Consider the following 14,904-nt stretch of genomic DNA (forward strand, 5'->3'; position numbering starts at 1 on the left):
GAAGACTTGAGAGGGTAGGAGTTAGAGACCAACTTCCATGTTTGGTTGAAAACTCTTACTAAGAATGTCTTCTCCCCTTTATTATATACTTGTTTTATGAAGATAAGACAGATTATAATAACAGCTATGCTCTTATTTTTTTTTACTGGATTTTTAAAAATTTATTCACTTTACATCCAGATATCAATGACCCCTCTCCTCCCAGTACGCCCTCATATAGAGCCTCCCCCCGTTTCTCCCTCCCCATCCCCTCTGACAAATCACTGCAAGATTAAGTACATCCTCTCCCACTGAGGCCAGGCAAGGCGGCCCAGTTCTTTACCAGATTTATACTGTGGTGCGGAATCCTTCCAGTCTTCTTTCTCCCACAAATAGGGCACTTATTTATCAACAAATCCATAAAGTTCTGCAAATGCTTAGCTTATATAAGTTTATATAACTAATTAATTTATGCAACATAGTATTAGCCTCATTTTAAAGAAATACGGGTTTCAGTCTTCCAGGTGGGAATTGTATAGCAGGGGCAAGTGGTTTGCTGCCCAGGAGTCCTTGGCCCTGTTTTCTACCCAGCACATTTGCCGAGCCTGGACAAACTGCAGGGAATTTGTGTTTCGAAGCAGAGGTTAGAGGCCTTTTCAGCTGAGGGATCAAGTTCTCCTCCCTGAGGCTCAGAGACCAAGCCCGGTGGCACAGATGTGACAGATGTGATGGGCCTGAGCTGGAGTTTGCATCAGGCGCACTGGGTGTCTCACTGTGGATCACACAGTGGTCCTGCCAACACTTTGTCTACGAGGTCAGGATAGTAGTATCTTCTGGAAGCTTATGAAGGTGATCTAATATGTGGAAGTGACACGAAGAGAGTCCTGTGGAAATCTGTTCCTTCCTTTTCCCAGTGGTCACCTTGGTTCCCCCACTTGTAGGCCTCACGCCTTCACATAAGGCTAAAGGAAGTGAGCGGCAGCCTTAAGGCTGTGTGAGTGGGGACCACATGGCACTGAGGTAGGTCTGGTTTGCCCCACCGCCACCCTTTGCTCATTTGAAGCGAGGCTCTTTCTGCTAAAACTGGAAGTGACTAAGAACTGGCTTGAGCTGCCCACAGCAGGAAATACAGATCTAAAGAAATGAAAGTTAGGGGCTGGAAAGATGGCTGATCGATCAGTTAAGAGAAATTACTGCCCAAGCCAGTTCAGTTCCTAGCACCTAAAAAGCAGAAAACTTACCTGTGACTCCAGTTTCAGGGGATTTGACCTCTCACGCTTCCCCAGGAGACCTACATGCGTGTGACACACACACACACACACACACACACACACACACACACACACACACACCACTTAGGCGCACACACATACAACTAAAATAAATCTTAAAAAACAAAGGAGAAGGGGGTGATGTAGGCCTGGCATAGGGCTTCTGTCATGAGGGCCTCGGGTACCTTCTATGTCCGTCTCACCCTCCTTAGCGCGAGGCCTCCATTCCTTGGCTGCAAGAGTTCCAGCTGCCGCACACATTAGGCTAAGAGAAAGGAAGACAGGCCAGAGGAGGGCCTGCAGTCAGTGCCCGATCAAAGGTTCGTGGGCACTAACATCACACGGGCATGCTATCAGCGGAAGAGATTGCAAAAGAAATCCGCCAGCTAAATTGATTTTTAGTTAAACTTTACCATTGGGGAGAAAGGGAGTGAAGGTTATACATTAAGAATCCTGCCGGACCTGGAAAAGGCAAAATTAAACTTCCTGCAGCCCGTACTGGCTTCTGTGCTTCTGTCTGTCATGGTGGCGAGCCTTTCTCAGTTTCACACAAGAGTAGTATTCTTAAAGGCCACACACATCTACAGAAATGTTGACTGACAGGCAGACAGACGGACCAAGGAATCATCTTCAACATACGGCTCTAGGCTCGCCTTCCAAGATGGAGCTAGGCATCACGAAGGAGAAAAGGGGAATGGAGGCCAAGCAGTTCTTCACAGACTGACACCAGTGCCCATATGACCCCTGCCACAGCGCACGCATGCGCACGCATGCGCATTCCATTCACTAGAATTTAGCTTGAGTCTCATAGTTGCAGGTATACACGTAGGCTATTGACGGTGCGTTAGTCCCTTTAGGCCGCCATAGTGAAACAGTAGACACAGATCATCTAGGAAGTAGAGGTCTATTTTGGCTCGTGATTTGGAAGGTTCAAGTCTCAGCTGGGCCATTCTGTTGCCTAGAGGTAGGATGCAGGTCAGTGTGAGGGCTCGCATCTCCAGCCAGGAGGCAGATGGATGAGACGGTCTGGGGTCCTATAGCTCCCTTTGGGGAGCACAACTCCATGTGACCGTAGATCTCCATAGGCTCCCTCACTGCCCAGCACACCACTCTGGGGACCAAGCCTTTTACCTATGGCTTCTGGAGGGTGCCCGATGTCCAACAACAAAAACGAAGAGGCTCATGTGATTTCGGCCTGGTTTGCTCCGAACAGTGGTTCTTAACCTTCCTAAAGCTGCGACCCTTTAATGCCATTCTTCGTGTGGTGCTGACCCCCAACCATAAAATTATTTCAATGCTACTTCATAACTAGTTTTGCTATTGTTAGGAATCATAATGTAAATATCTGATACACAGGATATCTGGTATGCAATCCCCAAAGGGTTGTGACTGCTGGTTGAGAACCACTGGCTTAGAACCTTGGGCTGAAAGCTATGCTTGTAAGAAACCTCACTGCTCTGAAACCACCTCACCGGAGAGGCCAGATGGGATGGCTGGTGGGCAGGAGCCACCTGCTGCTGTGTAAATGAACCATCTTCCATATTTAGTCCTGTGAAGCCTTTTGAAACTCCAAGCCCGGTCCAATATCTACTACAACTTGGTGTGAAGCAACAGTTAGCCGGCCAGCCCTTCCTCGATTCTTAACCCACGACTAGCAAAAGTCATGGCTATTTTTAGCTGCTAATGTTTGAAAGTATTTGATAAGTTGAGATAGTAGCTGGTTGGAGTCCTTGGCTTTTGTGTTCTGTCCTTGAAATGGAGAAGTCGCTGCAACCAGGATGGAATGCTTAAACAAATATTTCGAGGATAAGAATTTCCAGACATTTACCCATTAGTACCCAAGGGTGTTCTCAGTGATGTTCACTCTCTTAGGAAGGTAGAAGTTATCTTTAGATTAATGGATATGGATATGATTTCATTCACCCCCAACTTTTTCCAATTTTATATTTGAACTGTTTTTTTTCAAGTTTTTGTTATGAGACTTTAAACTCATAGGGAAATGGAAAGAGTAGTGACCCACATTTCTTCCGATGAGATAATATAAGAATCAATACTTTGTCATGTGCCAGCTACGTGCACTTTATACCCGCGCTCCTCTATCTGTCCCATCAAATAGGAGGTTACAGGACAAGCCTTTTAAAAATAACTTTTAAAATTAATTCACACATGGGGCCCTGGTTTTCTCTGTGGCATTCTCACACGTCGTGCATGCCATTTGTTGGTCTTACTCTTCCCCCTTCTCTGCTTCACTCACCCACCCCTCTGCCCCCTTTCAAATCGCCCTCCTTTCTGCTTTCATGGACCCTGAGCTCAGCGATTCTCAACCTCTGGGTCACGACCCCCAGGGAAGGGGCAAACGGTCTTTTCACAGGGGTCACATATCCGATATCCCACAGATCAGATATTTACATCACGATTCATAGCAGTAGCAAAGTTACAGCTATAAAGTAGCAACGAAAAATAATTTAATGGTTGGGGGTCCCCACAACATGAGAAACGGTGTCAAAGGGTCGTCGCAGCGTTAGGAAGGCTGCCCTATTCCATTACCCTCACTACCCCTCCCCTTAAGGGCTCCTCCTCCTTTCTCAGGTCATGGCCTTCTTTCTACTTTCAACACACGCATGCGCGCACTTAAGTCAATGTTCCACACGAGAGGAAAGACGGTATTTGTCTTTCTGAGCCTGGCTCATTTGTGTATCATAACACTCTCCGGCTCTGTTTACTTCACCTTGAGTGTTATGATTTAAATTGTTTTTCTTACAGCTAAATGAAATTCCATTGTATGCGCACACCACATCTCCCGTCTGTCTGACGGGCTTCCGGGCTGCCTCATTTCTCAGCTACTGTAGATATGGATGTACTGGTGTCTCTGAGGTATGTAGACCCAGAATCCTTCAGGTCTCTATGCAGGAGTGGCACAGCTGAGTTCTACTTTGCATTTCCTGCTGTCTAAGGATGTTGAATTTCAAACATTTTGGAGTATCTGCTGGTCGTTTGAGTCTTCCTTGGGGTAGTGTCTATCCAGATCATCACCCCATTTATTGATTAGATGATGCTGGGGCGCTACAAGTTCTTTACTTATAAATATTTTAGTAATCATATAAGTAAGTTAACTTCGATATCATTGTAAAGTGTAGAAAATTAGAAGTAAATGGAACTCATTCATGATTTCACTTACTAGATTAAGTTTTAACCTAAGTATACTAAATAAGTAGGTAGTCCGACTTTGGTCTTCATTAGGTAGGAGTGCCCTCTAGTGGTGAGTTGGAGAATTGCACCAGACGGGAATTCTTTGCCAAGTCTCTCCTGAGGTTTAGTTGGATTGAGCAGACTCAAGAATTTCTGAAAATGCTGAAGATACTGATGTCCCACCCCCCAGGACTTCCATTCATTATAATGGCTGCCTGTCTCCCCTCCTGGTCTGGCAGCTCTACAACTCAGTCAGACGGGCCACACATTGAAGGCAGTACCTTTCTTCCCTAGCAACAGGTACCTACTTTTCCCTCCTCCTTCAGTTCGTCCTTCTTGCCCCTCCCTCCATTACATCTTGTCTTATGTACACGTCATACCTTCTAGGACTTCTGATACAAGTCACTCTCGATATTTTTCAACCTATCAACTTTGGCCCGATTGCAAATTAGCACAGTCAAGCATCCCTGTTTATTTATAGGTCTCTACGACTGATATTCTAAAATACTTAAAAAAATACTTTCTTTTTCTCACAAAGAGAGATAAAAAAAAAAAAAGACCCTGGCCACATCACTTAGAAGCTATTGATTGGGAAGACGCAGGCAGGACGCTACACACTTTCTGCAGGCAGGATGCTCAATGCCTTCCCAGGCAGTTCCGACAGCAACCGTACTTCACAGACGCTGAGTTGATCTGTCATGTCCCTCCATTTATTGATATGCAAGAATAGGAGCAATTCTTTCTCTGGGGATAAATGAATAAAGGTATTGTAGTTATTGTGACAAACCTGTCAGGAGGAAGTAAGAGGGAATTGTTTGTCGCCATGCTGAGCACACAGTGAGCCAGCAGGAAGAATAGTCTGCGATCTGGCGGTAAGAGGGCCACCTACGTGTCTAGACTCCATTCACACAGGGGAGAACACCGGCGTCCACCCGGTCCCCTTCACTGGTTTATGCTTTTCTTTGTACTCTCTCTCCCCCAAATTTGTCAGCTCAGAACAGAGAGGGAAAGCATGTCTCTTGTTGGAAGCACAGGCTACCCCACTGAGGGGCTGGGAGGTCAACGTCCCTGCTGAGTTTGCCTGGAAACAATTTCTGCCTCCCACCCTTTATCACCACAGAGTGTAAAAATCGATCAGAGCGGAGGTTGAGAACCGTATTGATGGAATCCTATCATTCAAGTGGAATGTGGGTTCCCCTTGGGGGCAAGAAATGCACACAATTCAAGGTAAGGTAACATTAATTTAACCACAGACTCTTGAGTGCCCTCAAAGGTTTATTACCAGCAGGCTTATGCTGGATCCTAGAGGTCCAGGTACCCAGCAGCTTTGATTTTTAACCACGGTATCAGGAGGTTTTTAGTACCTTCAAAGTCTAGGGAGGAACAATCTACTCTCTCCCCTGCAACTCAGTCATAACAAAAGGTTTGCACATTAGAGACAACGTGGTAAAGATTTGTAAAAGGTCACCCACTTTAACCATCGGTAACGTTTTTTGTCTTTCACCACTTCTCTGAAGAATTTTAAGATGTCTTGGGGACTGGAAAGTTGGCTCAGTGGTTCAGAGCATGTCCTGACCTTGCAGAGGACCAAGTTCCCTTCTCAGCACCTCATTGGTTGGCTCACAACTGCTGGCAACTCCAGCTCCAGGGGATCCAATGTTCTTTTCTGGACTCCATGAACCCTGTAGTCAGCTACACGCCCATGCCGTGCACAGACACAGAAGCACATAATCAAAATTGAAATCTTAAGTGAATACAGTTATTGTTGCGGAGTTAATTATATGGTTCTTCTCCTTGTGAGAAAAGAAGCTGCAATGAACACTAAAACGTTTTTACAAATGTAAGTCAGAAACTGATACAGATGGGGAGATGGGGAGAAGCCACTCATGAAATTTAAAAAATACATCAATGGGTGGTGGTGGCACAGGTCTTTAATCCCAGAGCTTGAGAGGCTGGTGGATCTTAGAGGTCAAGGCCAGCCTGGCCTACAGAATGAGTTCCAGGACTGCCAAGGTTCCACAGAGAAATCAAACTACTATATATGGTAAATAGTGTATAAGTAATATAGTATATGGTAAAAATAGTGTATATATATATTTGGTAAATATTCATATATATATATACATATATATATATATACACACACACATATATACATATATTTTTCCCTCAATTCATTTCCCTTTTCTCCACAAGGAATAAATCAGACAAAAGAAAAGTTATTTTCTAAGAGTCACTCTATTTACTCTGGGTTTGTGAGAACGGTCTTATTTTGGCTTGGATTCAAGGAGGCTGATTCAGTGCTGATGAATTAGAATGGGAATTCTTAGGGACACAGGCATGACTAGTAAGAAGAGATAGGAAACAGCTCAGTGCTGGAATATGGAGGTGTGTGCCTTCAATCCCAGAACTGCAGAGGCAGGAGGCAGCAGTCAGGAGTTAGGAGTCAGGAGTTAGGAGTCAGGAGTCAGGAGTCAGGAGTCAGGAGTCATCAGGAGTCATCAGGAGTCATCAGGAATGGGGAAGCAGGAGGCAGGAGGCAGGGGAAACAGGAGGAAGCAGGAGGAAGTAGGAGGAAGCAGGAAGCAGAAGGCAGAAGGGAGAAGGAAGCAGGAAGATGTCTGTGAGTTTGAAGCCAGCCTGATCTGTGTAGAAAGGTCCGGGCCAGCCAGGGCTACATAGCGAGAGTCTCAAAACCAATCCCCATCCCCCAAATCATGGCTTATGTAATTCCCACATCGTGCACAAAAGTGCCAGTGTCTATAAGCACATTCAGACTGCTCACTAAGTCCTTACCAAACTTCGCCTTTGCAGAAGCAAATCCATGTCAAGCTGTCAGACAGAGAAAAACAATATTTTGACCTAGCACATGCTGGGTCAGCGGAATGTGCCACTTCTAAACGAGTTGATGGGGACCGGCAGCTGATTGCTTGGTGGATGTGCTTTGTGTGTCCCTGGATTTCCCCTCACTGGGACCGCAGCCAGCCGCTCTGCTGTTCCCTTGGGAACCCAAACTGCCAATGGACTGATGTGTGTTTAATTTACTGCTCTCCTCAGCTGACTTGTCTCGCTGCTAGTGGCTTCCAACTGGGGATTCTGGGAAAAGAGACACAACCTTTATCTCTGCTGATGACTGCCGGCCTTATCAGAGGCCTGCCTTACAGACATTCTAAGACGTTGGAATTCAGCTCATCCCCAAATCGCTCACACCAGGCTCTATTGGACTCAATTCTTACCTTCCCTGTTAGCTGGGCCAGGGTGGAAACACGCCCTTGGCTGTCTTATCCTCATTCAAATTTTTGATGCTTCTATGAGGAGTCTTGTTGTTGTTTTGTCCTTTTAACCCATCAAATCACTTTGTGCAGTGCCATTTGAGATGACTGTAAAGGGTAAGACTTGACAACATCAAATAACGAAAATAAAAAGGCTGGAGAGATGGCTTAGTGGTTAGGAACTGGCTCTTTTGGAGGACCTGGGTTCGATTCCCAGCACCCACGAGTGGGTTTTAAAACTTTGAATTAAAAAGAAATTTCTTTTTGTTCTGAAAATTTCCCCTCTTTTCTTCTGCTTAAAGCTATTGCAAATTGTTGGAGGCCAGCCTGGTCTACAGCGGCAGGACAGCCGAGGCTACACCGAGACACCTCATCTAGGAAAACACAAACAGCAATGACAATCAACAACAACAAAAAAGCCTACAGCAAATGACTCTACTACGGTGTTAGCATGTGTGTTCTATTGCCATTCATGCATGTTGTTTTATTTTTCAAAAAAATACCATAATGTGGCTAATTACCTCTTTAATTCCTGGTATTTCATAATAAGAAAATTTACTGCACACTACTGCATACTTAATTCTTAACCACTACTTGCCTTTAGGAAAATCCGTGGCAAATATTAGGTCCTAGAATTAGTTTTTGTCATAACCTTTTACTGTATTCTGCACATACACAGGATTTATTGATTTACTAATTTATGCCTGGAATTGACCTCAGACGCTGCATAAGCTGGCTCTATAAGTGAACTACACCCTAACCTATATACACAATTTATCGTCGTTTGAACAAAACCTTTATACAGGAAACGCAAAACTCTCCCATAGGCAAGTTCAGCTTTTCATATATTTTGCAATAACCCGGAATGAGGAAACCCTCTCTCTAGCAGCCCAGGGTGCCCTCCGGTTTTCAGGAACATACTGATTAGACTCTTTTGTAATCATTTCACCTCTTAGAATGTGTCCAGGCTTAAGTTCTATCTCTAGCGAGTCTACAGATACTCTCAGTGAGGCCGTTCCTCCCCGCGGGCAGGCTGCGCTTAGTATGCCATATTGGACGTAAGGCGGTGCCTGTTGTCTTGCCTCTGTGCAGGTGACATTAAGTGGCAGAACTCAGAAGGATCTGAGCGAAGGCAGGTCAGCATGGCCTGAACCGACTTTCGTCCACACATGTGAAGTGACGTTGGAGGCGCGGACTCTCTTCTGTCTCATCCAATCGTCACGGAAACGCCAGGAAGTGGATGTACTTTGGGCTCCTTTTTTACCCAACACCCACGCAGACCTTTTGCTGGCAGTGGGTTTGGGTATGGTTATCTAGACCAACATCTAAACATGCCAGGAATTACCTTTCTCCCTGCTTCTGCTTAATGCCTGGTACCTTCCCCACCCTAGACCAGCAGTTCTCAACCCATGGGTTGAAGCTCCTTTGGAGGGTTGAATGACCCTTCCGCAGGGTCGCCTAGGACCACCGGAAAACACAGATATTTACATTAAGATTCATAACAGTAGCACAACTACAGTAACGAAGTAGCAACGAAGGGCCACCACTACACGAGGAACTGTATTAAAAGGTCTCAGCATTAGGAAGGTTGAGAAGCCCCGCAGTCTAGACCCTTTCCTCTACCTGGATAGCTGACTGGATAGATAGTCACGCGACTCTGTCAGCTTTCCGGGGCTCAGTGCTGGTAGGTTCTGTGGCTGAGTCACACAGCGAGGCATTAAAGCCTTCCTGGAAGCTGGGCTGGGTGCGAGGCTGCCGAGATGAAGCGCTGCCCCGCTGCCTCATTTGTTATCCTGTCTGGGATGGGTCTCAGAGTGCTTTCAGGGGGCAGAGCCAGTCAGCATAGCTCGGGGAAGTGAAGCATGTTCTGGAGGTTGACAGGTTTGAGTTGTGAATACTGCCTTGGGCAAGTCAGCCTTTCAGAGCCTCATCTTCATCATTCACAGATGAAAGAATTTCCTGCTGGGTTATTGGGAAGATTAAGTAATATGCTCAGACTTGCGAGCATATTTCATGGCAACGAGTATGTGTCCAGTAAGCCCTCGGTGCCGGTTGCCCAAATTCTGCCGATCACCCTGAGTGGTGAGTGGGAACCGGAAGGGAGAACAAATGGCAGCTGACTGACAAGAAAGGAGTGTCTTACCAGGAGGTTTGACTCACGCTGGAGCTGAACTAGACAGGAAGTTGCAGGATTCAGACCTGGGTTGCCAATGCGGTCTCCAGTCAGAAGGGTCAGAAGGTGTTCCGGGATGCTGAAGAAGGCACAGCTCCCGAGCATGGATGGATGGAGGCTTGCATGGGGAGAAAAGAGAACTGGGTGGTCCAGACACAGCTTGACCTTGTCAAGCCTTTGATTTCCTAACTGCAAAGGAGGGACTCCCTTGTGCTGCTTGACCATAGTGGGAAGAGTGAGAAGCAGTTTCCTGTGTGGTGAAGACAGGCACAGGCCGGATGAGATAGATAACCCATGAGAGCTCCCCCTTCATAATTGGATGACAGATGTCATAAACAATAAGACACAAGTAAACAGGCCTTTTGCCCTTCCCTGTACTCTGCTCCCTGTGAGCAGTTTGCTCAGCAGAAGCTAGCTAAGACAGGGGAAGGGGCTAGAATTGTCACATTAGTCTTCACTCTGCTATAGGTTCCTTAAGTAGTTTGTTTGTTTGGTGGTGATCAGACACGCCTTTAATCCCAGCACTGGGGAGGCAGCGGCAGTAGATCTCTGAGTTTGAGGCCATCCTGCTCCACAGATCGAGTCCCAGGACAGCCAGGGCTACTTAGAGAAACCCTCTCTTTTTAAAAAGGTGTTTATTTATTTTGTGAAATTTATTTACTTGTTAGGGGGCATGTGCACACCACCATACATCTGTGGAAATCAGATGACAACTTATGGGGAGTCAGTTGTCTCTGGTCAGTAGACTTGGTAGCCAACGCCTTCGCCCACTGAGCCATCTCCTCAGCTCTGCTCTCTCCTTTTTAGGTTAACCTTGCTAACATTTCAAAACAGACACCCTCAAGCTATGACCATGCTTCTTGTGTATTGGCATCTGTGTCTTTTTGTGTATGTCTATGTGACTCTCTCTCTCTCTCTCTCTCTCTCTCTCTCTCTCTCTCTCTGTGTGTGTGTGTGTGTGTGTGTGTGTGTGCTGAGAAAGAAAATCATTTACCTCCAACGAAGAAAATATTTAGAGATTCATTTAACTAAGGAAGTAAATGACCAGTATATGAAAACCTGTAAAACGGCAGTAAAAGAAACGAAAGCAAATGGAGATCTCATGACCATAGATTGGAAAGCTAAACACCATTTCAAAGCACTCTACGGACTTAATTCAACTTCCACGAAAACGGAGAAATATTTTATCAGCAGAAAAGAAAGACACCTACTCTAAAACTCATATGGAATTTGAAGAGCCCCTGAAAGGTCAAAGTCTTCCTCAAAGGAATAAATGCTTAGTTGCATGAATGATGTGTGTAACCGAGAACGTGAGCTTTTGACTGGAATTCTATAGAAATAAGACACCCGGATTGTGGTGAGCATGGTAGGCTTATAGGAGACACAGAGTATGACCTAATTTTAGGGCTACCAGGACTAGGGTCTGAGTTGGGGATATGGGAAGGATCTCGCAATATAAAGTTGCATGAGCCAAGTGAAATTGTGCATTCTAAGGACCAGGAATGGGTTAATTTAAACTGGGCAGCGAGTGGGGAACAGAGGAGCTAAGATTGGGCAGTGTGCGGGGAGTTCAGGGAATTGTAGGAGCTGAGGACAGTGAGGACATCTTGGAGAAGCAGCCAGCTGGTTATAATTGCCACACTGGGGCCCAGAGGTCTCAAAGGCCACAGGTGATAAATAATTCTGTTGCCACTGTTATTAAAGAGCCACAGGTAGTGTCCAGAGGGGAAAGGTTGGCTTAATGATATACCAGGTCCTTCCTAGTCTTTGTTAGGTAAGTGAGTCGGAGTGCGGTGGAGGACGGTTCCGTCTTCTTAGCTGTGTGCCTGGCTGGTGAGACGCTTGGGGCAGAGAGACACAGATTAGCAAGACTTAGCTAGGATCAGCTGGGCCTCAAGCCCTCCACAGCCGAAGTCAGAACCAGAGAGGAGTGGGTCTCCCGGGATCTTCCAGATAGAACCGGAGCAGGCAAGCACAAGTGCTCTCCTTACCAGAACTTGAGTGGGTACAGAGTTGGTGAGCTGTGCAGGGCTTGAAGTTCTTTCAAAACTCAATCTCTGAGGTGCCCGGTACTTAAAGTGCAAAGCAAATTGAAGATGCCAGATCCAGGAGACAGAAAGCAGAGCCATGGCCAAAAGTGTTGAAACTCATCGAAGAACAATTTACCAAGGGGCAGAGGGTGGAAGAGGATTCTTCCTAATTTGAGGTCAAGTCCCGTGTGGGGAATCAATGTTTAAAAAGCAGTGTATTCGCCCAGACTTTGAATTTCAGACTTTGAATTTCAATTGAGCAGACCTTACTCATTTTATTTGCTGGTCTTTTCTTTTCCAAGACAGGGTTTTCCGTCTATCCCTGGCTGTCCTGGACCTTGCTCTGTAGACCAGAGTGACCTCAAGCTCAGATCTTCCTGCCCGTAACTCCTGAGCGCTGGGATAAAAGATATGAACTACCATCACCCAGGTTTATTTTCTGGTCGTATACTATGAAATGTTGATGAGTTATTATTAAATATGTCATAAGGTAGTCTTGAAGACCACTATGCATATTTGCAGGAAACCCTAGAGTGGGCCTTGGTGTTGTTATGAAGACAGGATTGGCTGTGTAGAGCACACTCACGCAGAATGAGGCCAAGGATGATTCAGCGCCTACTCAGTGGAGAGTTAGCTCTCCAGAGACGGCGGAGAGGGTTATATATGCAAACAAACACGGAGAAATTGGGTTAGATTTAATATACTGTTACCCATTTAAATTATCTCTTAATGACACTGAGCTGATCTAACGCCCTCTATCAAGCGCCAAGCATTACGCACTGACATATCTGGTACGGCTGATGCTTTACATCACAGAAGCTGGTGACTATCTGTCTTCATGTCTCTGTGTATTCGTGAGTGCCTCTGAGTATGAATGGTCTCCATAAACAATGAAATATGTTTGCAGTCCTGATAATAAAACCAGAGCTTCCCAAATACTAGGCAATTTCTGTGCCACTAATCCATCTCCAAGCCAGTAATAAAATTATTGGATGACAGGTCAGATACTGTATTCTTCATGCTGGCACAGGAAGTTGGTGATGTAGTCTTACAATAAAGGAGACTCATTTGAGCCTGACAATTTCTTGATGTTTCTGAGCAAGAGAGGGGGCTCTGTAGATGTTGGGGGGTGTCTAATCTCCAGTCCTCACTTGTGTGACATGTGCCTTACTTTTGCTTTTCCCACAAGCCCCTTCTCACTGTTTTAAAGCAATTTCCATGGTGCTGGGTTAGGTCCAAATCTCACTGTAACGAGTATGAGAAATATCAACTCTATAGGACTGAAAGGCTTGGCTAAACCTAGGGACTAAAGAGGCACCAGAGATAGGGATCAAACAAGGATGCTATCATTCCCAATTCAGAGGTTGTCTGGCTACAGTGGACAAGACTGAGGATGGAAGGTTGGAAGGAAGGGGGCTGGATACCAGCGCAGGTAATAAACTCGTGGTTTAGCAGTGCTTAAGGAATACTGTAAACGGCATATGAACCCTTATTCGTCATAGGATGCACTGAATTGCCTTTGGGTTCTTGTTCAGGTCAAAGGTTATGGGAAGCTTCAACGCCAGTTTGGATAAAGGCTTCATTTTGGTGGGCTTCTCAGACTGGCCTGAACTAGAACTCATCTTCTTTATTTATATTTTGATTTTCTACTCTATAACTCTCTTTGGCAACACCGCCATCATCGCTCTCTCCCGAATGGACCTCCGATTGCACACCCCCATGTACTTCTTCCTCTCACACCTCTCCTTTCTCGACCTCAGCTGCACCACCAGCACCGTGCCCCAGCTCCTGATCAACCTCCATGGACTTGACAGGACCATCAGCTATGGAGGGTGTGTGGCCCAGCTGTTCATATCTCTTGCTCTGGGATCCACAGAGAGTGTGCTCCTGGTAGTGATGGCTTTTGACCGCTATGCTGCTGTGTGCCGTCCACTGCACTACACGACCATCATGCACCCTGTTCTCTGCCAGGCATTGGCCATTGCTTCCTGGGTAGGAGGCTTCTTGAACTCTCTGATTCAAACAGGACTCATGATGGCCATGCCGCTCTGTGGACGCCGACTGAATCACTTCTTCTGTGAGATGCCTGTGTTCCTCAAGTTGGCCTGTGAAGACACAGAAGGAACAGAGGCCAAGATGTTTGTGGCGAGAGTGGTGATTGTCGCAGTGCCAGCCATGCTCATTCTAGGCTCCTATGCTCAGATTGCTAGGGCAGTGTTGAGGGTCAAGTCAGTGGCTGCACGCAGAAAGGCTGCTGGGACGTGTGGCTCCCACCTCCTGGTGGTATCTCTCTTCTATGGCTCGGCCACCTACACATACTTACAGCCCAAGGACAGCTATTCCGAGAGAGCAAGGGAAGTTTGTTGCCCTTTTTATACTCATCATCACCCCATGCTCAACCCTCTGATCTATACCCTGAGGAACAAGGATGTGAAGGGGGCTCTGTGGAAGGTGCTAGGGAGAGCTGCAGCCACGGGGTAGGAAGGGAAAGCTGACCAGTAAAACAGTTTATATTCTGTAGTTCAGAGGGTTTCAGTGAGAGAGGGGAAATGGGTGTCAAAGCAACTACAATGAACTATGCACATTCATGAAAATGTCAAAGAACTGAAAATAGAAGACAAAACAAAACAAAAAAAAACAACCAAAACAAACAACAACAACAACAACAAAATCAGTCCTAGGATGGCAAGGTGCTCAGTAGGTAAAGGCACTTGGTGGCCCACCCGAGGGTCTGAGTTTGATGCCTGTAGTCCACATGGTAGAAGGACCTAATCAAGTCCTCCATACAAGTGTGTGTGTGTGTGTGTGTGTGTGTGTGTAACAAATAAACTATAAAACTTGGGGCTTTGGAGCCTTCCATGTTTGGGAGTTGGAGTAGGGATCTTCTCTCTGGGTTAGTGTCTCTCATCACTGCTCAGCAAGGATATGTGTGGCCACAGATACAACTTTCCACAGGAGGAGACTGGGAGTAGTGTATTGTGAGCGCCTGT

At 46.0% G+C, this 14,904-nt stretch overlaps 1 protein-coding gene across 1 annotated transcript; it reads left to right on the plus strand.

The window, feature by feature from the left end:
• The first annotated feature begins 13,427 nt into the window (after nt 1–13,427).
• On the plus strand, nt 13,428–14,395 carry LOC116909540 (olfactory receptor 10-like). Its single transcript, XM_032913156.1, has one exon. The coding sequence runs from the start codon at nt 13,460–13,462 to the stop codon at nt 14,393–14,395; it is 936 nt and encodes a 311-aa protein (XP_032769047.1). The 5' UTR covers nt 13,428–13,459.
• The last annotated feature ends 509 nt before the right edge of the window (nt 14,396–14,904 follow it).

Source organism: Rattus rattus, chromosome 9 (genome assembly GCF_011064425.1).
Source record: "Rattus rattus isolate New Zealand chromosome 9, Rrattus_CSIRO_v1, whole genome shotgun sequence".
Classification (NCBI taxonomy): domain Eukaryota; kingdom Metazoa; phylum Chordata; class Mammalia; order Rodentia; family Muridae; genus Rattus; species Rattus rattus.